This window comes from Scyliorhinus canicula, chromosome 27, assembly GCF_902713615.1.
Source record: "Scyliorhinus canicula chromosome 27, sScyCan1.1, whole genome shotgun sequence".
Lineage (NCBI taxonomy): Eukaryota > Metazoa > Chordata > Chondrichthyes > Carcharhiniformes > Scyliorhinidae > Scyliorhinus > Scyliorhinus canicula.
This window is the reverse complement of record NC_052172.1, coordinates 7,082,109-7,107,226: the sequence shown is the minus strand read 5'-3', so window position 1 is coordinate 7,107,226 and position 25,118 is coordinate 7,082,109. Positions and strand designations below refer to the sequence as shown.

Here is a 25,118-nt window from a genome sequence, read left to right as displayed (position 1 = left end):
TATTTGCCTTCCTAACTGCTGACTGAATCCGTTAACCTTAAAGGAATTGTGAACAAGGACTCCCAAGTCTCTTTGTGCTTCTGATTTCCTAAGCATCTTCCATTTAGAAAATAGTCTATGTCTCCATTTCTCCTCCCAAAACGTATAATCTCACACTTTTCCACATTGTATTCCATCTGCCATTTCTTTGCCCACTCTCCTCGCCTGCTCAAGTCCTTCTGCAGCCCCCTTGCATTCCTCAATACTACCTGCCCCTTTACAGATCCTTGTATCATCTGTTATTCGTCAATTTTCCATCGAGTCATAGAATTTATAGTCCAGAAGGAAGCCATTCGGTCCATCGAGTCTGCACCGGCTCTTGGTAAGAGTCCCCTACTTCAGCCCACACCTCCACCCTATCCCCAGAACCCAGTAACCCCACCTAATCTTTTGGACACTAAGACACTAAATTTAGCGTGGCCAATCCACCTATTAACCTAATGGGAAGCATGGTAACACAGTGCATAGCACTGTTTCTTCATAGCGTCAGGGTCCCAGGTTCGATTCCTGGCTTGGGTCACTGTCTGTGTGGAGCCTTCACGCTCTCCTCATGGCTGCATGGGTTTCCTCCGGGCGCTCCGGTTTCCTCCCACAAGTCCCGAAAGACGTGCTGTTAGGTGAATTGGACATTCTTAATTCTCCCTCTGTGTACCCGAACAGGCGCCGGAATGTGGCGATGAGGGGCCTTCCACAGTAACTTCATTGCAGCGTTAATGTAAGCTAACTTGTGACAATAAACATTATTATAATTACACATCTTTGGACTTGGGAGGAAACCGGGGCACCCGGAGAAAATGCACGCACACATGGGGAGAAAGTGCAAACTCCACACAGACAGTCACGGAGGGTAGCGGGTGCCTGGAACCCGCTGTCGGAGGAGGTGGTGGAAGCAGGTACGATAGTGACGTTTAAGGGGCTGGAATTGAACCTGGGACCCTGGAGCTGTGAGGCAGCAGTGCTAACCATTGTGCCACCCATTATAAATTGTAAATGGATTTCCTTGTCTGTTATTTATCAATCTTTCTCTCTTGTCAGTTGTAAATTCTGTGCAGCCTCATTAGTTATCAATGTCTTTGTATCATTGTGCTGCGTTTGAATGTGTGTGTGAACGTCTGTCTTGTTTTTGAATGTAGTTGATTAGGTCTCTCTGTTCGTTCAAGTCCTCCCCCATTCCCACTGGCTGTGCTTCCCACACCAGCCGCTCCAGCTGGATCTCTCTGACAGCAGCCCCGGGGACGTGGTGATGACTGAGCCGGAACGGGAGTGAGAAAAATGAGTTCTGACATCAAAGAACAAAGAATCGTACAGCACAGGAACAGGCCCTTCGGCCCTCCAAGCCTGCGCCGACCATGCTGCCCGTCTAACCTAAAATCTTCTACGCTTCCGGGGTCCATATCCCTCTATTCCCATCCTCTTCATGTATTTGTCAAGTTGCCCCTCAAACGTCACTATCGTCCAGCTTCCACCACCTCCTCCGGCAGCGAGTTCCAGGCACCCACTACCCTCTGTGTAAAAACCCTCCCTCGTACATCGCCTCTAAACTTTGCCCCTCACAACTGAAACCTTTGTCCCCTAGTAATTGACTCTTCCACCCAGGGAGAAAGCTTCTGACTATCGACTCTGTCCATGTCCCTCATCATTCTATTAGGTCGCCCCTCAACCTCAATGGCAGCATGGTAGCATTGTGGATAGCACAATGGCTTCACAGCTCCAGGCTCCCAGGTTCGATTCCAGCTTGGGTCACTGTCTGTGCGGAGTCTGCACATCCTCCCAGTGTGTGCGTGGGTTTCCTCCGGGTGCTCCGGTTTCCTCCCGCAGTCCAAAGATGTGCAGGTTAGGTGGATTGGCCATGTTAAAAAAAAATTGCCCTTAGTGTCCAAAATTGCCCTTAGTGTTGGGGTTACTGGGTTATGGGGATAAGGTGGAGGTGTTGACCTTGGATAGGGTGCTCTTTCCAGGAGCCGGTGCAGACTGTAAGGGCCGAATGGCCTCCTTCTGCACTGTAAATGCTATGAACCTCTATTGTTCCAGTGAGAACAAACCAAGTTTATCCAACCTCTCCTCATAGCTAATACCCTCCACACCAGGGAACATCCTGAATCGTTGAGCCTGCAGCATTGATCCTGTGGGATATCAGTAGTCACAACCTGCGCACCCCCTCTACTGCCCCCTATGGAACTCCAACCCGCACAGAGCTCCCTGATTGAAGCACCCCCCCCACCAACACTGCCCCCTGGCATTACCTCCTGGCACTGCAGTGCGGAACACTGTCCAGGCACTGGCAGCAGGGTACACCCGGGTATGACCCTGCCCCTCCCCCGTGAGCTGTACTTAACTGTGCGCCTGCGGCGATCACCATTGGCTGGTTCACCGTTTTAAAATTTTATTTATTTATTTTTAAAAATCCAATTAAGGGCCAATTTAGCGTGGCCCATCCACCGACCTGCACATCTTTGGGTTGTGGGGGTGAGACCCACACAGACACGGGGAGAATGTGCAAACTCCACACGGGCAGTGACCCAGAGCCGGGATCGAGCCATGGGTCCTCGGCGCTGTGAGACAGCAGGGCTAACCACTGTGTCACCGTGCTGCCCTGAAGCCCCCTGTTTTAGGAAACCTATTGTCCGCCCTGCCGATGTGACGTCACGCTGGTGGTGGTGGTGGTGGTGGTGGGGGCGGGGAGGGGGGGGGGGGGGAGGTTGGTACAATCAGGTGGGGGGGGGAATAATGCTGACCTGAATGCCGTTTTGGGACCACCCCCCCCCCTCCCGACACTGCCTCCAATCTCTGCCCTACCACCATTCCCACCACAAAAAGCAAAGGTGGAAAAATCTCCTCGAAAGAGCCCAAACAAGGCAGACGGGTTGTTGATGAGGAGAAATTCAACTCAAGGGAGCACGAGCAGAAAATCAGAGGGAGATAAACAGGCGCAACACTGAATGCCCTGCTTTCAACTCAGAACCAATAGAATCTGCCCAAAGGCAACTGAGCGGACCACGACGCCACATGTGTCCAGGATGAGATCAGGAGGCTTCGTCAAGCTCCAGAGCGCCTGGATTCAAAAACTCAGAGACTTGTTCCTGGAGGGAAGGGGTAGCAGGGGAAAATTGTATTGTAAATATGTTTGGGTAAAGACTTCAGGGGTCTGTAGTGTCGGGGGTCAAGCATAGTCAGGGTTAATGTGGAACTGGAGAACATTACCATCCACCTTATGATGTATAGAGTCACATGATGGTACACTGCGTAGAGTCTAAAAGATGCCAATTTGGTGTCATAACAATGGATCATGACCCCAAATTACATATGGATGTAGAGTTTTACAGCACAGCTAGAGGCCCTTCGGCCCATCGCGAGCCATCAAACACCTATCTGTCCTCGTCCCATTTTCCAGCACATGGTCCTTAGCCTTGTGTGCTGATCTAAATATTTCTGAAATGTGAGGGTTCCCGCCTCCACCACCTTTTCAGGCAGCGCGTTCCAGATTCCCACCTCCCCTCTGGGTGAAAAAGCTTTTCCTTAAATCACCTCTAAATATCCCGCCCCTTACCTTAAATCTATTGCCCCTGGTTATTGCCTCCTGCACCAAGGGGAAAAGCATCTTCCTGTTCACCCTCTGCCCCTCATAGTTTGTGTGGTGATATGATTTGCATAGCTGTCTGCCATTGGGGCAGAACACCGGCTTACCATTGGCCCTGGTCGGTCATGTGCCTCTCGACCGATTGGTTGAGACCAGTCATGTGACAGCTCTCCGATTGGTCGAGAGGCTGAGTTAACCACGCCTCTTTGCCGAGGTATAAATAGTCAAACGCCCGGCGGTCGTCCATTTTATTGTAGACAACCGCAGGGCTAAGTTCTAGTTTATTAAAGCCTAACTTTTGTAAAGCAACTCGTCTCTCGTGCAATTGATGGCTCATCAGTTTGATACACCTCAATCAGCCTCCCCCCCCCCCCCCCCCTCGGCCTTCTCTGTTCCACGGAAAACAACCCCGGCCTAACCAGCCTCTCTCCATAGCTGTAACGCTCCGGCCCCAGGCAACATCCTGGTGAATCTCCTCTGCACCCTCTCCAGTCCAACCACATCCTTCCTATAGTGAGGTGACCAGAACTGAACACAGTGCTCCAGCTGTGGCCTAACCAGTGTTTTAGACAGTTTCACCATATCCTCCCTGCTCTTGTCTTCTATGCCTCGGCTAATAAAGGCAAGAATCCCATCGGCCTTCATTTAAAAAAAATAAATTTGGAGGAGCCAATTCTTTTTTTACAATTAAGGGGTAATGTAGGGTGGCCAATCCACCTAGCCTGCACATCTTTGGGTTGTGGGGGTGAGACACAGGGAGAATGTACAAACTCCACACGGACAGTGACCCAGGGCCGGGATCGAACCCAGGCTCTCGGCGCCGTGAGGCAGCAGTGCTAACCACTGCGGCACCGTGCCACCCTGCAGTGGTAACAATGGTGATACCTAATTAGGGCTATTCCCTGGAGATGTGTACACTGAGGGTGAGACTTTACAGCCCTTCCCGCCTGGGGGGGGTGGGGGGCTGGATTTTCTGACCCCCCCCCCCCCCCCACCATGAAGGTGACCCCCTACGGTGTGATGGGAAAGCCAAACAAATGTGCCGTGGGCATTGGCAGGACCAGACGATCCCACCAATGGCAGGCAGGCTCCACTGGGAGGAACCACGCCATAGTGGGGGAGGGGTGGGGCAAAACATCCCACCCTCAATGTTGAACCATACTTGCCTCGAAACCTCTTTGTGAAGGACAGACCCTTGCAACAGCCACTTCCCCGATGGTTAGCTTCTGGGGTCGATGCATGTTCCAGATACAACTCCCAAGTCACCCTTGTCAAAACCTGCCAGGAAACATGGGAGGTGCCAGGGCCCACACGGCCCTGATACTGTCTACAAACCCACTGAGGCACCAGAGAAGCTTGATACTGTACCTGACTTCACATCTCTGGCTGGTATGCCAGAATTGGGCCATGGGATTTTCGTCGAGTTGTGATGTGCCATCAATTGCACGAGAGACGAGTTGCTTTACAAAAGTTAGGCTGTAATAAACTAGAACTTAGCCCTGCGGTTGTCTACAATAAAATGGACGACCGCCGGGCGTTTGACTATTTATACCTCGGCAAGGAGGCGTGGTTAACTCAGCCTCTCGACCAATCGGAGAGCTGTCACATGACTGGTCTCAACCAATCGGTCGAGAGGCACATGACCGACCAGGGCCAATGGTAAGCCGGTGTTCTGCCCCAATGGCAGACAGGTACGCAAATCATATCACCACAAGTTGCCAACTCCCCAGGACTGTCCGGGAGGCCCCAAGAATTAAATCGCAATTTCCTCTTAACTCTTGGGTCGAAACATTGTGGCTTCACATCTCGTTCCAGGACTTAAGCCTGAAGGCTAACTGCCCTCTGCAGTAGTGAGGGGGTGCTGCACTGTTGGAGCTGTTGTCTTTCAGATGCTCCATCTGCCCTCTCGGCAATATTTCGGGGATGAGCAGGAACGTTATCCGGGATGTCCCTTGCCAATGTTTTTCCATCAATCAACATCACAAAAGTAAATGATCTGGCCAGAATCTTATTGCTGTTTGTCGAATCCTGCTGTGCATATATTGGCTGCTCCATTTCCGATATAATAACAGTGACTACACTTCAAAAATAATTCAATGGCTGTGAGGCAACCGAACGTGGTTCGAAAAGAGGCTTGAGAAAGAGACGTCTTTCTCTCCTGGGTAACTGACATGAAAAGCCTGGGAAATGTCAAAGGAGCGTTGGAAAAAATGGTCCGTTTTTTATTTTTAGTTTGCTTCAAACACTTTTATTTATTAGTTATAGCGTTATTGACGTTGCGGAAAATGATTGTTTGAGATGCATGGTCATGCAATATGTCCTCCAGGAATACATCCAAGCGGTCTTCAGGTCAACAAAATGGGAAATATTTGGAAAGGAGGAGGTGGAATTGTAAAACTGGTCATTTTACGGAGGTTTCGGAAGGGGAAGTGGAAAGGAAGAGGGGTTTGTGGTTTGAATTCCGGAATGTGGGATTCAGGATGCTGAAGGCTCAGCTGTGGGTCATGACCTTCAGGGAGGAGGGGAGGGAGAAAGGCCAAACCACGGAGGGAGCTGGGTACTTACAGTGTGTGAACTCAGTGTTGTTGTGCAGCACGAAGTTAAATTAATCCCTCATGTCACTGTGCAAAAGGCAGAACAGGCAGGATTGAGGTCTGTAATTGGATGTGAATGAGTGAGAACAACCCTGTTTACAAAGGATCAAACTGCTTCTTCAGTACAGCTTAAAGCTGAGATCAGCAGAAGGTTGATCCAATGCTGTTGACATCAGTGAGTTTGTGTTTCATCTGAAAACTGTTTCTAATATTTACTGTGGTTACCTCGTCTTCAAACGACGCTGTCAGACGAACAAGGCAACCCTCGTTTTCCGACCAGTGCCGTCATCACTCTCTGAAATCCTTCCTCTAAATCCCCCTGTCTCTCCCCTTCCCTTAGTGTTCTCCTTAAAACCGCTTTCTTTTACCGATCTCGGTCACCTTCCCAAATCTCAGCTTCTTTGGTTGAAGCCAAGTTTATCTTCCGTCAGTGGTGCCGTGTCCCTCAAGCACCTTGTGAGTTGGGCTCCCTCAAGCCCGGAAGGCTGTCGAGGCCAGCAGTGTAGGCCGAGGCCTAAGTTTCAGGCCTTCGAGAAAGAAAAGCTAAAACAAAAGGCAGGAAAATGTCACGGGAAAAACAGGGGGGACAGGATTTTTTAAAAAATCAATCTTACTACATAGCTGGGTGCCATAAAAAGAAAGAATTGCATTTATATAGCGCAAATGAGGCTTCGTGGTAATGTGACTGGACTAGTAATCCAGAGGCCCAGACTGATGTAGGGAGGGTTTCAAATCCCACCATGGCAGCTGGTGGAATTTAAATTCAATTAATGAATCTGAATTAAGAGCTCGTCTCAGAAATGATGACCATGGAACAATCGTCGATTGTTGTAAAAATCCACCTGGTTCACTGATGTGCTTTCAGGAAGGAAATCTGCCATCCTTACTTGGTCTGGCCTATATGTGACTCCACATCCACAGCAATGTCAATAGGTTAGGGCGGCACGGTGGCACGGCAGTTAGCACTGCTGCCTCACAACACCAGGGACCCGGGTTCGATTCCGGTCTTGGGTGACTGTCTGTGCGGAGTCTGTATGCTCTCACCCTGTCTGCGTGGGTTTCCTCCGGGTGCTCCGGTTTCCTCCCACATTCCAAATATGTGCAGGTTAGGTGGATTGGCCATGATAAATTGCCCTTGGTGACCCAAAATATTAGGTGGGGTTCATGAGGATGGGTGGGAGAGTGTATTTAAGGGCTCTTTCAGCGGCTTGATGCAGACTCAATGGGCCGAATGGCCTCCTTCTGCATTGAAGGGATGCTATGGAATGTGGTTAACTCTTATATTCCCTCTGGAGTGGCCTAATTTCGAGGGCAATAGGAATGGACCTTGTCAGTGATTCCCACATCCTGTGAAAGGATTAAGGAGCAATAAGCACCTTTCACAACCTCACAATGCCCAAAACTGCTTTTGAAGCATATTCGCTGCTATGATGAGGGACCACAGCAGCCACGTGGCACACTGCAAACTCCACAAACCTCTGTGTGATAATAACCAGATCATTTGGTAAGAGTTGGTTGAGGGATGAATGTTGGCCCGGACACCAGTTAAACTCCCGGACGGTTCTCGGACTATTCCCACAGGACCCAGCTGTCAAACATTCCATCCAAATAGCAACATCTTCAATGAGCCGGAGACACTGACAGGCCGACATTAAGGTGCTCAAGTTTCCAGTATGGAACTCGACCCCCCTTTAATCACAGCTAGTCAATAGAGCGACAGGCCACTTCCAGCGTGATCATTGAATCATAGAATTTACAGTGCAGAAGGAGGCCATTCGGCCCATCGAGCCTGCACCGGCCCTTGGAAAGAGCACCCTACCTAAGCCCACACCTCCACCCTATCCCCACATCTCCACCCTATCCCTGTAACCTCACCTGACCATTTTTGGATACTAAGGGCAATTTAGCATGGCCAATCCACCTAACCTGCACATCTTTGGACTGTGGGAGGAAACCGGAGCGCCCGGAGGAAACCCACGCACACACGGGGAGAACGTGCAGACTCCGCACAAACAGTGAACCAAGCCGGGAATCGAACCTGGGACCCTGGAGTGTGCAGCAACTGTGCTAACTACTGTGCTACCATGCTGCCCATTAGGCAGACATGGTCCTGAGGACCATGTCTGTCCTACCTAGAGTCTCAACTGTCTCATTAACAGGGCAACACCTCAGTTAACAGTTAGATTATTCGGAAAATAGAAGGTGTCAGCTTCCAGTCACCTGAATTTGAAATGGTTCCAGATGCATTGGGCTGGATCCAGGGAAGGACACTGTTGTGTTGACAGCTGAAATACCGAGTCATTGAGCCAGGCTGTTCTGAACAGAAAAACAGACCTCACAGTCAGCAGGACTGGTCCAATTAGAAAACATTCAAGGACCAGAAGATCCATCTTTGTTCAATTCATGTTGAGCGCAATCATTCAGCAGTCCCTTAGCCTCTCAATTGTTCCTCACATACCTTGTACTGCACTGTCAGAGGGTCAGTACTGAGGGAGTGCCGCACTGTCAGAGGGTCAGTACTGAGGGAGTGCCGCACTGTCAGAGGGTCAGTACTGAGGGAGTGCTGCACTGTCAGAGGGTCAGTGCTGAGGGAGAGCTGCACTGTCAGAGGGTCAGTACTGAGGGAGTGCTGCACTGTCAGAGGGTCAGTACTGAGGGAGTGCTGCATTGTCAGAGGGTCAGTACTGAGGGAGTGCTGCACTGTCAGAGGGTCAGTGCTGAGGGAGAGCTGCACTGTCAGAGGGTCAGTACTGAGGGAGTGCTGCACTGTCAGAGGGTCAGTACTGAGGGAGTGCTGCACTGTCAGAGGGTCAGTGCTGAGGGAGTGCCGCACGGTCGGGGGGTCAGTACTGAGGGAATGCCGCACTATCAGAGGGTCAGTACTGAGGGAGTGCCGCACTGTCAGAGGGTCAGTACTGAGGGAGTGCTGCACTGTCAGAGGGTCAGTGCTGAGGGAGTGCTGCACTGTCAGAGGGTACGTACTGAGAGAGTGCTGCACTGTCAGAGGGTCAGTGCTGAGGGAGTGCTGCACTGTCAGAGGGTCAGTACTGAGGGAGTGCTGCACTGTCAGAGGGTCAGTACTGAGGGAGTGCTGCACTGTCGGAGGGTCAGTGCTGAGGGAGTGCCGCACTGTCAGTGGGTCAGTACTGAGGGAGTGCTGCACTGTCAGAGGGTCAGTACTGAGGGAATGCTGCACTGTCAGAGGGTCAGTACTGAGGGAGTGCTGCACTGTCAGAGGGTCAGTACTGAGGGAGTGCTGCACTGTCAGAGGGTCAGTACTGAGGGAGTGCCGCACTGTCAGAGGGTCAGTACTGAGGGAATGCTGCACTGTCAGAGGGTCAGTACTGAGGGAGTGCTGCACTGTCAGAGGGTCAGTACTGAGGGAGTGCTGTACTGTCAGAGGGTCAGTACTGAGGGAGTGCCGCACTGTCAGAGGGTCAGTACTGAGGGAGTGCTGCACTGTCAGAGGGTCAGTACTGAGTGAGTGCTGCACTGTCAGAGGGTCAGTACTGAGGGAGTGCTGCACTGTCAGAGGGGCAGTACTGAGGGAGTGCCGCACTGTCAGAGGGTCAGTACTGAGGGAGTGCTGCACTGTCAGAGGGTCAGTACTGAGGGAGTGCCGCACTGTCAGAGGGTCAGTACTGAGGGAGTGCTGCACTGTCAGAGGGTCAGTACTGAGGGAGTGCTGCACTGTCAGAGGGTCAGTACTGAGGGAGTGCTGCACTGTCAGAGGGTCAGTACTGAGGGAGCGCCGCACTGTCAGAGGGTCAGTACTGAGGGAGTGCTGCACTGTCAGAGGGTCAGTACTGAGGGAGTGCCGCACTGTCAGAGGGCAGACACAGGTGACCAGCTGACAATCAAGAATGTGGTTTGCGGGATTTTCCTTCTGAAGTTCTGAAATCAGTGATTACATTTTTAACGTACCTCGCTCACCATGAAACAGTCTGGGATGTCCTGCAGGTGTGAAAGGTGCCACAGAAATGCAAATATGGCGCAGCATTGCGGCGCTGTGGTTAGCACTGTTGTATCACGGCACCGATGTCCCAGGTTCGATCCCGGCTCTGGGTCACTGTCCCTGTGGAGTTTGCACATTCTCCCCGTGTCTGTGTGGGTCTCACCCCCACAACACAAAGATGTGCAGGGCAGCTGGATTGGCCACCCTAAATTGTCCTTTAATTGGAAAAAATGAATTGGGTCCCCTAAAGGTAAAAAAAAAAGAAACGCAAACATTTCTCTTTTGAGCCGGCATGAATCTCAAATAACTTCTAACCTGAGGCATCTGTTCTCCAGGATGAGTCTAGTCCCAGGTTTAGAAACTGAGTAACAAAGAACAAAGAGAAATACAGCACAGGAACTGGCCCTTTGGCCCTCCAAGCCTGCGCCGTCGACGTGTCCTATCTCGACCAACCGCCTGAATGCTTTTATACCCCATCTGCTCATGTGCCGATCCAGATAAATCTTAAAGATCATTTCCGCCCTGGGAAAAAGCCTCCAACTGTTCACCCTATCTATACCCCTAATAATTTGATAAACTTCTATCAGGTCGCCCCTCAGCCTCCGACTCTCTAGGGAGAACAATCCCAGTTTATTCAATCTCTCATCCTGGTGAACCCTTTCTGCACTCTCTCCAAAGCCTCCACGTCCTTGTGGTAGTGCGGTGACCAGGATTGGACACAACATTCCGAATGTGACCTGAAGGAAGCCAGCGATGGTGGAACCAAGGATTTATTGAACGACATCCAACACTCTGCCCAAGGCTGCAGCTCTCTCCCAATCCAGTCCTTTATGGGACAACCAACCACTGCGGGCCCTGCTGGGGCCGGCTTTCATGTGTGATCTTTATCGAACTCCGGCTGGGAGCCTCCGCATCCCCCCCCCCCCCCCCCCCCCCACACACACACACACGCAGGAAGCCCGAACGGGGTTCCCCACGGGGAGAGATCGGCAATGGTTTTCCGGTGGTCTTCGGGGGAGTCATGACAAAAACATGTGTCCAAGTTCAGAGGATTGATTCCTCTTTTTGTCAGGAATGTCGCACACTGCAGCCCACGTTAACGTGCACACTCAGTTCTGGACAATGGTGGCTGACAGTATTTTGTTCTGTTTTCTGAACCCTAGGAGGCTTTGTCTTCAAGCAATGGAAGGAGAAATTCTTCTTTCTGTCGATGGAGGGGTCCTTGGCGATGTGCCGTGACCGGGACGCGCTGCCTGAGGCTGAAATCCCGCTGTCCCGCAGCTGCCGAGCCATCCTGAAGGGCAGCCAGATCACTGACCTCCCCCGATTGCCCCCGGGAGCGGCGACAGACTGCTGCTTCGGCCTGATTCTCACAGAAGGCAAGATGCTCCTGTTATTGGCGGCGGACGGTGAGGATTCCAGGTACACCAACAGCACGGAGCTGCCCAACCCCCAAACCACGGGAATACCTATCACCCTTCAACCCTGATGATCTGGCCCGTGTAGCCGTGGCAACGCAGTGCTAATTGCCTCACCCTCTCCCATTTTCCTGTACGCCAAAGACAGTAGCAGATAAACCAATATCTGGGTCTGGTCTTGAGGCTCCCTGCCTGTGCCGCAAGCTCACCTTTCGCTCTCAGGATGTGGCTACCTCTGGTTAGGCCCCATTTACTGACCATCCCGTACCAGCCTCCCCGAACAGGCGCCGGAACGTGGCGACTAGGGGCTTTTCACAGTAACTTCATTGAAGCCTACGCGTGACAATAAGCGATTATTATTATTATTCACTGTTTGGCTGAGAGCAGCTCAGCTGTATCTGCCATTCCTAATTTAGAAATAAGATCTTGCATTTGTGTAGCACCTAGAACATTGTAGAATAGCCCAGTGACGCCGAATCACACCATGGGACGTTCGCCAAGGTGATCAAAGAGGTAGGCCAAAGTGGTGGATTGAAGGAGAATCTGGGAGGGAGGGAGGTTTCCAACAGGAATTCCAGAACATTGGGCCCAGGCAGCTGACAGAGGGGCACCGATGTGGGTGATTTCAATCAAGGGGTACTGGAGAGTGTTGGGCCTGTACGACAGGCCAGCCAGGGAGCAGGTGCAAAATGCGGTTTGCAGCCGCGATGGTCCACAGAACGTGGTTTCACGCTCGACGGCTAATCGGCAGGCGGCCAACATGACACACAGGCTGAGAAAGGGTCACAGCGCTGTCAGAGAGGACGGGGAGAGGGTGGGTGCCCGGAGGTGGGAACGTACGGGCCGGCACTTCTATTGGGCTCCCACAAGGTGGGCAGGGCATCTCAGGGAGGTGCAGACCTCAACAAATTGAAAACGATTTTAAAAATGCAGCAAACTGCGCCCATGCTGCACAGATAGGGTGATGCATTTGGGCAGGACAAGCAAGGCAAGGGGAATACAGGATAAAGGGCAGGACCCTGGGAAGCACCGAGGATCAGAGGGACCTTGGAGTGCATGTACACCCGTCCCGTAAGGACGCAGAGCAGGTGGATATACAGTGGTTAAGAAGGCAGACGGTAAGGGGCGGTACGGTGGCACAGTGGTTAGCATTGCTGCTTACAGCGCTGAGGATCCGGGTTCGAATCCCGGCTCTGGGTCACTGTCTGTGAGCCGTTTGCACATTCTCCCCGTGTCTGCGTGGGTTTCGCCCCCACAACCCAAAGATTATCATAGAATTTACAGTGCAGAAGGAGGCCATTCAGCCCATCGAGTCTGCACCGGCTCTTGGAAAGAGCACCCTGCCCGAGGTCAACACCGCCACCCTATCCCCATAACCCAGTAACCCCACCCAATACTAAGTGTGTGTTTTGGACACTAAGGGCAATTTATCATGGCCAATCCACCAAACCTGCACATCTTTGGACTGTGGGAGGAAACCGGAGCACCCGGAGGAAACCTACGCACACACGGGGAGGCTGTGCAGACTCCGCACAGACAGTGACTCAAGCCGGAATCGAACCTGGGACCCTGGAGCTGTGAAGCAATTGTGCTATCCACAATGCTACCGTGCTGCCCTTGTGCAGGTTAGGTGGACTGGCCACGTTAAATTGCCCCTTATTTGGAAAAAATTAATTGGATACTCTAAATTTATTAAAAAATAGAGAGAAAAAAAGGCAGATGGTATACTTGCCTTTATTAGCCGAGGCACAGAGTTTAAGAGCAGGGAGGTTACGCTGTATAAATGTATGAAACGCTGCTTAGGCCACAGCTGGAGTCTGGTGTGCAGCTCTGGAATCCACAGTATAGGAGGGATGTGATGGCACTGGAAAGGATACAGTTGAGATTTACCAGCATGTTGCCTGGGCCGGAGAGTTTTAGTTATGAAGAGAGATTGGATAGACTGGGGTTGTTTTCCTTGGAGCAGAGGAGACTGAGGGGGGACATGATCGAGTTGTGTAAAATTATGAGGGGTACAGATAGAGTAGACAGGAAGAAACCTATCCCATTGGTGGAGGGATCAGTGACCGGGGGGCACAGATTTAAGGTAAGGGGCAGGAGGTTTAGAGGGGATGTGAGGGAAACCTTTTCACCCAGAGGGTGGTGGGAGTTTGGAACTCGCTGCCTGAAAGGGAGGTGGAGGCAGAGACCCCCATAACATTTAAGAAGTATTTAGATGTGCAGTTGTGATCCCAGGGCAGACACGGCGATGGGCCAAGTGTCAGGAAATGGGATTAGAATAGTTAGGCGGTTGTTTTTGACCGGCACAGACTCGATGGACTGAAGGGTCTTTTCTGTGCTGTATGGCTCTCTGACTCTATGATAGCCTAACATCTGACAAGCAGTATTCAGACTCCAGATATCTTTTTGTTGAATTCCATTCCAGATATTTCAGGCCGCCCTGGTTTGAGGATGATGGAAAGACCGCCCGGCCAATTATAAAAGTGGACAGGCCACGTAAAATAGATTTGATTTGACTCCTTAATCAGCTAAATTGCTGGTGGCCGTGCTTCCGACTGCCGAGCGAAATATCACATGAGTGCATGACGATGTCAGGACGCTCGGTTGTTTTGTAAACCCATGGGCTGTCGGGTCAGACATCAGTCCGTTCAAATCACACAAAACTCTGGCCATGGTGGTCACAGAGTCATGGCGGCCTACAGCATAGAAATGGTCCCCTTCTGCACTCACCCCAACGCATTAACATTCTTCCTGTAGTGTGGCGTCCAGAACTGTGCACAATATTTCAGCTGAGGTCTCACTAGTATCTTCTATAAGTTAACCATAACCTCTTTGCTCTTGTATTCTGTGCCCCATTAATAAATCCCAGAATGCTCTCTGTTTTATTGACTGCTCTCTCCACCTGTCCCGCCACCTTCAATGATCTATGCGCAAATACACCCAGGTCCTTCTGATCCTGAACCCCCTTCAGAATTTACCCCTTATTTTCTATTGTCACTCCATGTCCTACCAAAACACATCACGTCACACTTCTCCGTATTGAACTTCATCTGCCACCTGTCTGCCCACTCCATCAACTTGTCTATGTCCCGTGGAGGGGTATGTCAGGCGGAGTTGTGAGGTTACAGGATGGGTGAGTGGGCCTAGGTAAGATGCTCTTTCAGAGGGTTGGTGCGGACTCGATGGGCCAAATGGCCTCCTTCAGCACTGTGGGGATTCGATGTGGCTGAGGAGAAGGCAGCTGCTGTTGTTACTTCTCTTCTTCCTGGGGAAAATGCTTGAATCCATTATCAAGGACTTTATCCCGGAACATTTCATGGCACTGGAGGGTGTACAGAGGAGATTCACTAGGTTAATCCCAGAGCTGAAGGGGTTGGATTATGAGGGGAGGTTGAGTAAACTGGGACTGTACTCGTTGGAATTTAGAAGGATGAGGGGGGATCTTATAGAAACATTTAAAATTAAGACGGGAATAGATAGGATAGATGCGGGCAGGTTGTTTCCACTGGCGGGTGAAAGCAGAACTAGGGGACATAGCCTCAAAATAAGGGGAAGTAGATTTAGGACTGAGTTTAGGAGGAACTTCTTCACCCAAAGGGTTGTGAATCTATGGAATTCCTTGCCCAGTGAAGCAGTTGAGGCTCCTTCATTCAATGTTTTTAAGGTAAAGATAGATAGTTTTTTGAAGAATAAAGGGATTAAGGGTTATGGTGTTCGGGCCGGAAAGTGGAGCTGTGCCCACAAAAGATCAGCCATGATCTCATTGAATGGCGGAGCAGGCTCGAGGGGCCAGATGGCCTACTCCTGCTCCTAGTTCTTATGTTCCTATTTCGAAAGCAGTGGCAGGATCAGTTAGAGTCAGCATGAATTTATGAAGGGGAAATCATGCTTATCAAATCTGTTGTAATTCTTTGAAGATGTAACCGGTACAGTTGACAAGGGGGAGCCAGTCGAGGTTGAGCATTTGGACTTTCAGAAGGCGTTTGACAAAGTCACACTAAGAGATTATTGTGCAAGATTAAAGCACATGGATTGGGGGAATTGTATTGAGGTGGATAGAAAACTGGTTGGGAGAGAGGAAACAAAGAATCGGGATTAATGGGCCCTTTTCAAATTGGCAGACAGTAACCAGTGGGGTACCACAGGGATCGGTGCTGGGACCCCAGCTATTCACAATATATATTAATGATTTGGATGAGGGAACAAAATGTAACATCTCAAAGTTTGCAGATGATACCAAATTAGGTGGGAGGTTGAATTGTGACCAGGATGCAGGGATCCTGCAGGAAGATCTGGACAGGTTGGGCGAGTGGGCAAACCAATGGCAGATGCAGTATAATTTGGATAAATGTGAGGCTATTCACTTTGGAAGCAAAAACAGGAAGGCAGATTACTACCTGAATGGTTGTAAATTGGGAGAGGGGAGTGTGCTGTGGGACCTGGGTGTCCTTGTGCACCAGTCGCTGAAGGTAAGCAGGCGGTACAGAAGGCGAATGGTATGTTGGCCTTCATTGCAAGAGGTTTCGAGTATAGAAGTGGGGATGTGTTACTGCAATTGTACAGGGCCTTGGTGAGGCCACACCTGGAGTATTGTGTGCAGTTTTGGTCTCCGTCTCTGAGGAAGGATGTTCTTGCTATGGAGGGAGTGCAGCAAAGGTTTACCAGACTGAGTCCAGGGATGGCGGGACTGTCATATGAGGAGAGATTGATTCGGTTGGGATTGTTCGCGCTGGAGTTCAGAAAAACGAGGGGGAATCTCATACTGACTTATAAAATTCTAACAGGACTAGACAGGGTAGATGCAGGGAAGATGTTACCAATGATGGGTGTGTCCAGAACCAGGGGTCACAGCCTGAGGATTCAGGGTAAACCATTTCAGGCAGAGATGAGGAGACATTTCTTCACCCAAAGAGTGGTGAACCTGTGGAATTCATTACCACAGGAAGTAGTTGATGCTAAAACATTGAATATATTTGAGAGGCGGCTGGATACAGCACTTGGGGAGAATGGGATCAAAGGCTATGGGGAGAAAACAGGATTAGGCTATGGAGCTGGATGATCAGCCATGATCGTGATGAATGACAGAGTAGGCTGGAAGGGCCAAACGTTCTCCTCCTGGTCCTATCTTCTAGGGGGTCTCACGGTAGCATGGTGGTTAGCATCAATGCTTCACAGCTCCAGGGTCCCAGGTTCGATTCCCGGCTGGGTCACTGTCTGTGTGGAGTCTGCACGTCCTCCCCGTGTGTGCGTGGGTTTCCTCCGGGTGCTCCGGTTTCCTCCCACAGTCCAAAGATGTGAGGGTTAGGTGGATTGGCCATGCTAAATTGCCCGTAGTGTAAGGTTAATGGGGGGATTGTTGGGTTATGGGTATACGGGTTACGTGGGTTTAAGTAGGGTGATCATTGTTCGGCACAACATCGAGGGCCGGAGGGCCTGTTCTGTGCTGTACTGTTCTATGTATCTATGTATCATGAGAGGTACAAGGTGGAGCTCCATAAGCTGTTCCTGTGCCATGAACTCCAGCTGAATGGAGACGAGGCCTTCGATCCAGGTTAATTCCCTCGACATGTGAGCACGACTGCCTCAGGAGGCTCAGGATCACTGACAGGATCACTGCTGACAGCGGAAGCTGACAGGAACAACACATAGAACATAGAACATAGAACAGTACAGCACAGAACAGGCCCTTCGGCCCTCGATGTTGTGCCGAGCAATGATCACCCTACTCAAGTCAACGTATCCACCCTATACCAGTAACCCAACAACCCCTTGTCGGCGGACAGGCATTCCTTGTGGCTAAGCCCTCCAACCCCATCATTCCTTCACCTGTCGTCGGTGTTCTGACCTCTCTTCTTCTGCAAAGACGAAAACCTAAGTTGGGAATGTTGAAACGGTTCATGGGGAGAGGAGGAGGGGACAACAGTTACCGAGGGTCAGCTGTGGCACATTGTGACTCTGGGTTTTGTGTTACAAGGTTCCAGGGCTTTGACAGGGAGATCTCGATACTCCAGTACAGAACTGAAGGCGGTGCTGCCTCGTGGAGGCCTCTTTAACCCCCTATCAGCCTTGCATTGGTCACTCTCACACTGCGATGTGTTGGATCCTCGAAATCCCCCCAAATACACCTGGTCAAAATCAATCATGACAGGTTCTGTAAGAAGCAGCTCCTCCAATGTGTAGCCCTATTATGTATTCTCATGTACTTTCTTGAATTCTGTTCAATTCCCTTTCTTCCAATGTACTGAATGATCTGTTGAGCTGCTTGCAGAAAAATACTTTTCACTGTACCTCGGTACACGTGACAATAAACAAATCCAATCCAATCCAATCCAATCGTAGACTGCTCCTCTTCTGTGTTTGCTGCTGATAGGCCGACTGAGGACTGGAACAGAGAGGCTGCGAGGGAGAGGCAGTGAGGGAGAGGGATAGTGAGGGACAGATAAAGAACAAAGAAATGTACAACACAGGAAGAGGCCCTTTGGCCCTCCAAGCCTGTGCCGACCATGCTGCCCGCCTAACCTAAAACCTTCTACACTTCCTGGGTCCATATCCCTCTATTCCCATCCATTCCATGTATTTGTCAAGACGCCTCTTAAACGACACTATGGTCCCTGCTTCCACCACCTCCTCCGGCAGTGAGTTCCAGGCACCCACTACCCTCCGTGTAAAAAACTTACCTCGTACATCTCTAAACCTTTTCCCTTGCCCCTTAAACCTATGCCCCCGAATAATTGACCCCTCTACCCTGGGAAAAAGATTCTGACTATCCACTCTGTCTATGCCCCTCATAATTTTGTAGACTTCTATCAAGTCGCCCCTCAACCTTCGTCGTTCCATTGAGAACAAACCGAGTTTATTCAACCTCTCCTCATAGCTAACACTCTCCATACCAGGCAACATCCTGGTAAATCTCTTCTGCACCCTCTCTGAAGCCTCCACATCCTTCTGGTAGTGTGGCAACCAGAATTGAACACTGTACTCCAAGTGTGGCCTAACTCAGGTTCTATACAGCTGCAACATGGCTTGTCAATTCTTATACTCAATGCCGCGGCCAATGAAGGCAAGCATGCCATATGCCTTCTTGGCTACCTTCTCCAACTGTGTTGCCCCTTTCAGTGACCTGTGGACCTGTACACCTAGATCTCTCTGACTGTCAATACTCTTGAGGGTTCTACCATTCACTGTATATTCCCTACCTGTATTGGACCTTCCAAAATGCATTACCTCACATTTGTCAGGATTAAGCTCCATCTGCCATTTCTCTGCCCAAGTCTCCAAACGATCTAAATCCTGCTGTATCCTCTGACAGTCCTCATCGCTATCCGCAATTCCACCAACCTTTGTGTCGTCTGCAAACTTACTAATCAGACCAGTTACATTTTCCTCCAAATCATTTATATATACTACAAACAGCAAAGGTCCCAGCACTGATCCCTGCGGAACACCACTAGTCACAGCCCTCCAATCAGAAAAGCACCCTTCCATTGCTACTCTCTGCCTTCTATGACTGTGCCAGTTATGTATCCATCTTGCCAGCTCACCCCTGATTCCGTGTGACTTCACCGTGTGACAGTGAGGGAGGGATAGTGAGGGAGAGGGGCAGACAGTGCAGGAGAGGGAGTGAAGAAGAGGGGGTGAGGGAGGGATAGTGAGGAAGTGGGACAGACAATGAGGGAGATGGAGTGAGGGAGAGGGATAGTGTGGGAGCCGGACAGACAATGAGTGAGAGAGAGTGAGGGACAGACAGTGAGGGAGAGGGAGTGAGGAAGATGGAGTGAGGGAGGGAGAGGGAGTGAGGGACAGACAGTGAGGGAGGGAAAGGGAGTGAGGGGCAGACAGTGAGGGAGGGAAAGGGAGTGAGGGAGGGGCAGACAGTGAGGGAGGGGCAGTGAGGGACGGAGGCAGTGAGGGTCAGACAGTGAGGGAGAGGGAGTGAGGGATAGACAGTGAGGGACAGACAGTGAGGGAGGGAGAGGGAGTGAGGAAGAGGGAGTGAGGTAGGGAGAGGCAGTGTGGGACAGACAGTGAAGGGGAGAGAGAGAGGGAGTGAGGGACAGACAGTGAGGGAGGGAAAGGGAGTGAGGGACAGACAGTGAGGGACAGACAGTGAGGGAGAGGCAGTGAGGGACGGAGGCAGTGAGGGAGAGGGAATCAGAGAGAGTCAGTGAGGGACAGACAGTGAGGGAGAGAGAGAGGGAGTGAGGGACAGACAGTGAGGGAGGGAAAGGGAGTGAGGGACAGACAGTGAGGGACATACAGTGAGGGAGAGGCAGTGAGGGACGGAGGCAGTGAGGGAGAGAGAGAGGGAGTGAGGGACAGACAGTGAGGGAGGGAGAGGGAATGAGAGAGTCAGTGAGGGACGGACAGTGAGGGAGAGAGAGAGGGAGTGAGGGACAGACAGTGAGGGAGGGAAAGGCAGTGAGGGAGGGAGGCAGTGAGGGAGAGGGAATGAGAGAGAGTCAGTGAGGGACAGGCAGTGAGAGAGAGAGAGAGGGAGTGAGGGACAGACAGTGAGGGAGGGAGGCAGTGAGGGAGAGGGAATGAGAGAGAGTCAGTGAGGGACAGACAGTGAGAGAGAGGCAGTGAGGGTCGGATTGTGAGGATGGCTGGGTGGCACTGCCAGGGTGCCTGGCTGGGAGTGCCAGGGTGCTAAGGTGCCCAGGGAATGCCAGGGTGCCACCCTACCCTGCCCCTGTCCACCTGGCGGTCTCCAATGACCCAGGTGCCATGGTACCCAGTCCATGTTCACGTGGACCAGTACTAAACGGCCCTGGCGATGTCTCGCAGGTGCCGCCGGTGAGTTCCAGGCATCGGGTGAAGCCAGTATCCGGGTATGTAAACCAGTCGGACGAAGCGAGTCGGGAGACCTGCGCGAGGTTTTGTGCCCGGCACAGAGCCCAATTGGGGGCTCGCGTGCGATCCACCTGTTGCCTCCGGACCCGCGCTGGGGTCGATACACCGCGTCCAATGATTTTCTGTGTGTTGTGCCTTTAAGATTAATGGAGAGATGATGAATATCGAGGATATTGATTGAACTCTTCGAATTCTGTGTGAGTCCAAGTAGCCCATTTGTCAACACAATTCTTCCCACTGGCTGCATCGCCTGATAAAGGAGTTAGCGAAAACCAATTGGTAGCCCCCAAAAGTTAAAAAGCAATCCTGGAGAAAATCTCAAAAAGCGCCCTCGGAAAAAATCCATTTTGATACCGGGCTGGGAAGGTCAGTTTGGCGGCCAATCAGCTTGGCGGCAAATCAGCTCGGTGGCCAATCAGCTTGCGGCCAATCAGCTCGGTGGCCAATCAGCTCGGCGGCCAATCAGCTTGGCCGCTGAATGTCACTTACCTTTCCTGCCTTTGTGAGGTCATTGACCGTTTGGGGAACTGTGACCGATTTAGAGGATGCTTAATGTTATTGCTCATTTCCTCAACCATAAACCCATCCTTGGAAAGAAAGGTTCCATCACACCTATACACCCTGATTGACCAGGAAACCCAGAATTGGGATGTTAATATACCAACTCATTCTTTTCTTAAAAAGCTAGTTTGGCCAAATATACGTCAACTTTTCAAATTTATTGAAGGCTTCCTGTCTTTTGTCACAGTCCATCTCCATATTCACTAAACCTCCTGATTTGGTGCAACCTGCAGATTTTGACATTGTAATTCCAATTCCTGAGTCTGAGCAGTTTTGTAAATAACGAACTCGGAGATCTCCGCGCTGATCCTCGTGAAACATCGTTTGCGACCTTTTCCCACTCTCGATAAAAAACCTTTGACGCCTTGTTTCCGATCTTCACTTTTCTGGGTAGCTTGCTATTCATTCTACTGCTTGTTCCCCAGACTCCCGTCACTTTGTGAAAGTAAAGTGATCAAATATATGGCAGCAAGTGGGAAAACCATGGGGATTGGTTGTGACCACAATACGATAGAATTCTTTATCAAGGTGGTTCGTGAGGTCGTTGATTCTGAGATCAGAGTCCGAAATCTCAATGAAGGTAACAATAACTTCAGTAAGGCCTTTGAAGGGCGGCACAGTGGTTAGCATTGCTGCCTCACGGCGCCGAGGACCCAGGTTCGATCCCAGCCCTGGGTCAATGTCCGTGTGGAGTTTGCACATTCTCCCCGTGTCTGCGTGCGTTTCACCCCCACTACCCAGAAAGATGTGCAGTGTAGGTGGATTGGCCATGCTAAATTGCCCCTTAAATGGGAAAAAAAAAGAATTGGGTACTCTACCTTTTTAAAAAGCAAGGCCTTTGACAAGGTTCCTCATGGCAAACTGGTACAGAAGGTGAAGTCACATGGGATCACATGTGAGTTCCAGGCATCCACTACACTCTTGTGTAAAAAACTTCCCTCGCACATCTCCTCTAAACTTTGCCCCTCGCACCTTAAACCCATGTCCCTGAGAAATTGACTCTTCCACCCTGGGGAAAAAGTCTCTGACTATCCACTCTGTCCATGGCCCTTATAATTTTGTTGATGTCTATCAGGTTGCCCCTCAACCTCCGTCATTCCATTGAGAACAAACCGAGTTTATCCAACCTCTCCTCATAGCTAATACCCTCCATACCAGGCACCATCCTGGTAAACCTCTTCTGTACCCTCTCCAAAGCCTCCACATCCTTCTGGTAGTGTGGCTATCAGAATTGAACACTGTATTCCAAGTGTGGCTTAGCTAAAGTTCTATACAGCTGCAGCATGACTTGCCAATTTTTATACTCCATGCCTTGGCAAGCATGCCATATGCCTCCTTGACTCCCTTCTCCACCTACGTTGCCACTTTCAGTGACCTGTGGACCTGTACACCCAGATCCCTCTGCCTGTCAATACACTTAAGTTCTGCCATTTAATGTATATTTCCCACCTGTATTTGACCTTCCAATATGGATTACCTTACATTTGTCCAGATTAAATTCCGTTCTCCAACCGATCTATGTCGTGCTGTATCCTCTGACAGTTCTCATCGCTATCCGCAATTCCACTAATCTTTGTGTCGTCCGCAAACTTACTAATCAGACCAGTTACATTTTCCTCCAAATCATTGACATATCCTACGAACAGAACAGCAAAGGTCCCCGCACTGATCCCTGCGGAACACCACTAGTCACAGTCCTTTAACCTTTGGGGCTAAAGGGAGCAAGGGATATGGGGGGGAAGGCGGATCAGGGTATTGAACTTGATGATCAGCCATGATCCTAATGAATGGCGGAGCAGGCACAAAGGGCCGAATGGCCTCCTACTGCTCCTATTTTCTGTGTACAACCAGGGGATCTGGTGGATCACTGGTTTCTGACTCCAGGCAATATCAACCCGCCATGGATTTCAACAGAGTCAAAGGGACATCATGTTCTGACCCATCATGTTCCTGACACTGGCTCAGGTAAAATTGCCTCACCGCTCCCTATCCTGGCCTACACATGTCTCCAGTCTGCATACTGAGCCCAGCATCATTCACAGAGTAACTAGCGATGGATAGGAGGGATTTAGCCAGGGCCATCCATGTTTTGACAACAAATTTCAAAAAGCCAGCAAGGGAAACCTGACAAGATGAGGCCAAAGTTTACAAATGAAACCGTTCTGAAGATAAGTGGCGGTGCAGTGGTTAGCACTGCTGCCTCACAGCGCCAGGGTCCCGGGTTCAATTCCGGCCTCGTGTGACTGTCTGTGCGGAGTTTGAATTTTCTCCCCGTGTCTGCGCCGGGTTTGATCCGGGTGCTCCGATTTCCTCCCACAACCCAGTCCCAGTCCGTATCTTCAATATTTCCCTGGACGCAGCCTGCCTCCGCAGCTGATGTCCCTTAGGATTCCTTGTTGACGGGAAGACAGAATTTGCATTTGTGTAATTAGGGCAGCACGGTAGCATGGTGGTTAGCATAAAATGCTTCACAGCTCCAGGGTCCCAGGTTCGATTCCCGGCTGGGTCACTGTCTGTGTGGAGTCTGCATGTCCTCCCCCTGTGTGCGTGGGTTTCCTCCGGGTGCTCCGGTTTCCTCCCACAGTCCAAAGATGTGCGGGTTAGGTGGATTGGCCATGATAAATTGCCCGTAGTGTCCTAAAAAGTAAGGTTAAGAGAGGGGGGGGTTGTTGGGTTACGGGTATAGGGTGGATACGTGGGTTTGAGTAGGGTGATCATTGCTCGGACCAATATCGAGGGCCGAAGGGCCTGTTCTGTGCTGTACTGTTCTATGTTCTATGTTCTATGTGTAGCAAGCCATCACCTCCCGAATGGACAACAATCATGTTGTCATTTCCTTTAGTTTAAGTTGCTTATTTGTTACACTTTACTTCTGTTTTGATTACTCTGGGGATTTCCGCCTCTTCTACTTGCATCTGTGCCAACCTATGATTCACTCTGTAAGTGCCAGCTGGGGCAGCAACTGTTGGAGGGATGGTTATTACGTCATTAGAGGGAAACATTACCAACTAATTTGTGGTCAAACATTTCCCAGCTGTCAATGAAAGAAGGCGGTCATCAGGTATTTCACAATGCTGACTGGGTAATTATTTTGCTGAATTCTGTAGCCACGATGTAGATTCAGATTTATTGTCAGATGTACAGTGAACAGTATTGTTCTGCTCACAGTCCAGACAGATCATTCCGTACATGTAAAAATATAGGACATACGATAAATACACACTGTAAATACATAGACACAGACATCGGGTGAAGCATACGGAGTGTCGTACTACTCAGTAAAGAATGTGGATGGAGAGATCAGTTTGGTCCATAAGAGGTTAATTCAAGAGTTTGGTAACAGCGGGGAAGAAGCTGTTGTTGAATCTGTTAGTGCGCGCTCTCAGACTTTTGTATCTCCTGCCCAATGGAAGAGGTAATAACCCGGGCGGGAGGGGGACTTTGATTATGCTGCCCGCTTTCCCCAGGCAGCGGGAGGTGTAGACAGAGTCAATGGATGGGAGGCGGGTTTGAGTGATGGACTGGGCTGTGTTCACGACTCTCTGAAGTTGGACTCTCTCTTCTGGTCCTGGGCCGAGCAGTTGCCATACCAGCCTGTGATGCAGCCAGATAGGATGCTTTCTATGGTGCATCTGCAAAAGGTGACTCACCTGATGAAGGAGCTACACTCCAAAAGCTAGTGATTCCAAATACACCTGTTGGACTTTAACCTGGTGTTGTAAGACTTCTTACTGTGCTCACCCCAGTCCAACGCCGGCATCTCCACATCATCTGTAAAAATTGGTAACAGTTGAATTGGACGTGCCTAATTTCCTTAGTTTCCTGAGGAAGTATAGGCGCTGTTGTGCTTTCTTGGCCGTAGCTCCGACGTGGGTGGACCAGGACAGATTGTTGGTGATGTGCACACCATGGAGACACATGGCAGAAGTCAATCCCACTTAATGCTGTCAAGAATGTGATCTGGAAATGTCTGACAATCTGAAGCACGGAATTGTTACAGTGCAAAAGGAGGCCATTCGGCCGGTCGTATCGGCACCGTTTCTCCAAACGATCACCGTGACATAGATCCATTCTCCTGCCTTTCCCCCTGCACCCCTGCACATTGTTTCTATTCAAATAAT

The 25,118-nt window shown here is 50.5% G+C and overlaps 1 protein-coding gene across 1 annotated transcript in view; it reads left to right on the top strand.

Annotated features, from left to right (window-relative positions):
- LOC119957810 overlaps positions 1-25,118 on the top strand; it is a 50,881-nt gene that overhangs the window by 7,158 nt on the left and 18,605 nt on the right. Inside the window, exon 2 of the mRNA XM_038785934.1 lies at positions 11,329-11,587. Coding sequence (XP_038641862.1) covers positions 11,329-11,587 — 259 coding nt within the window. The remainder of the gene's footprint in view (positions 1-11,328; positions 11,588-25,118) is intronic.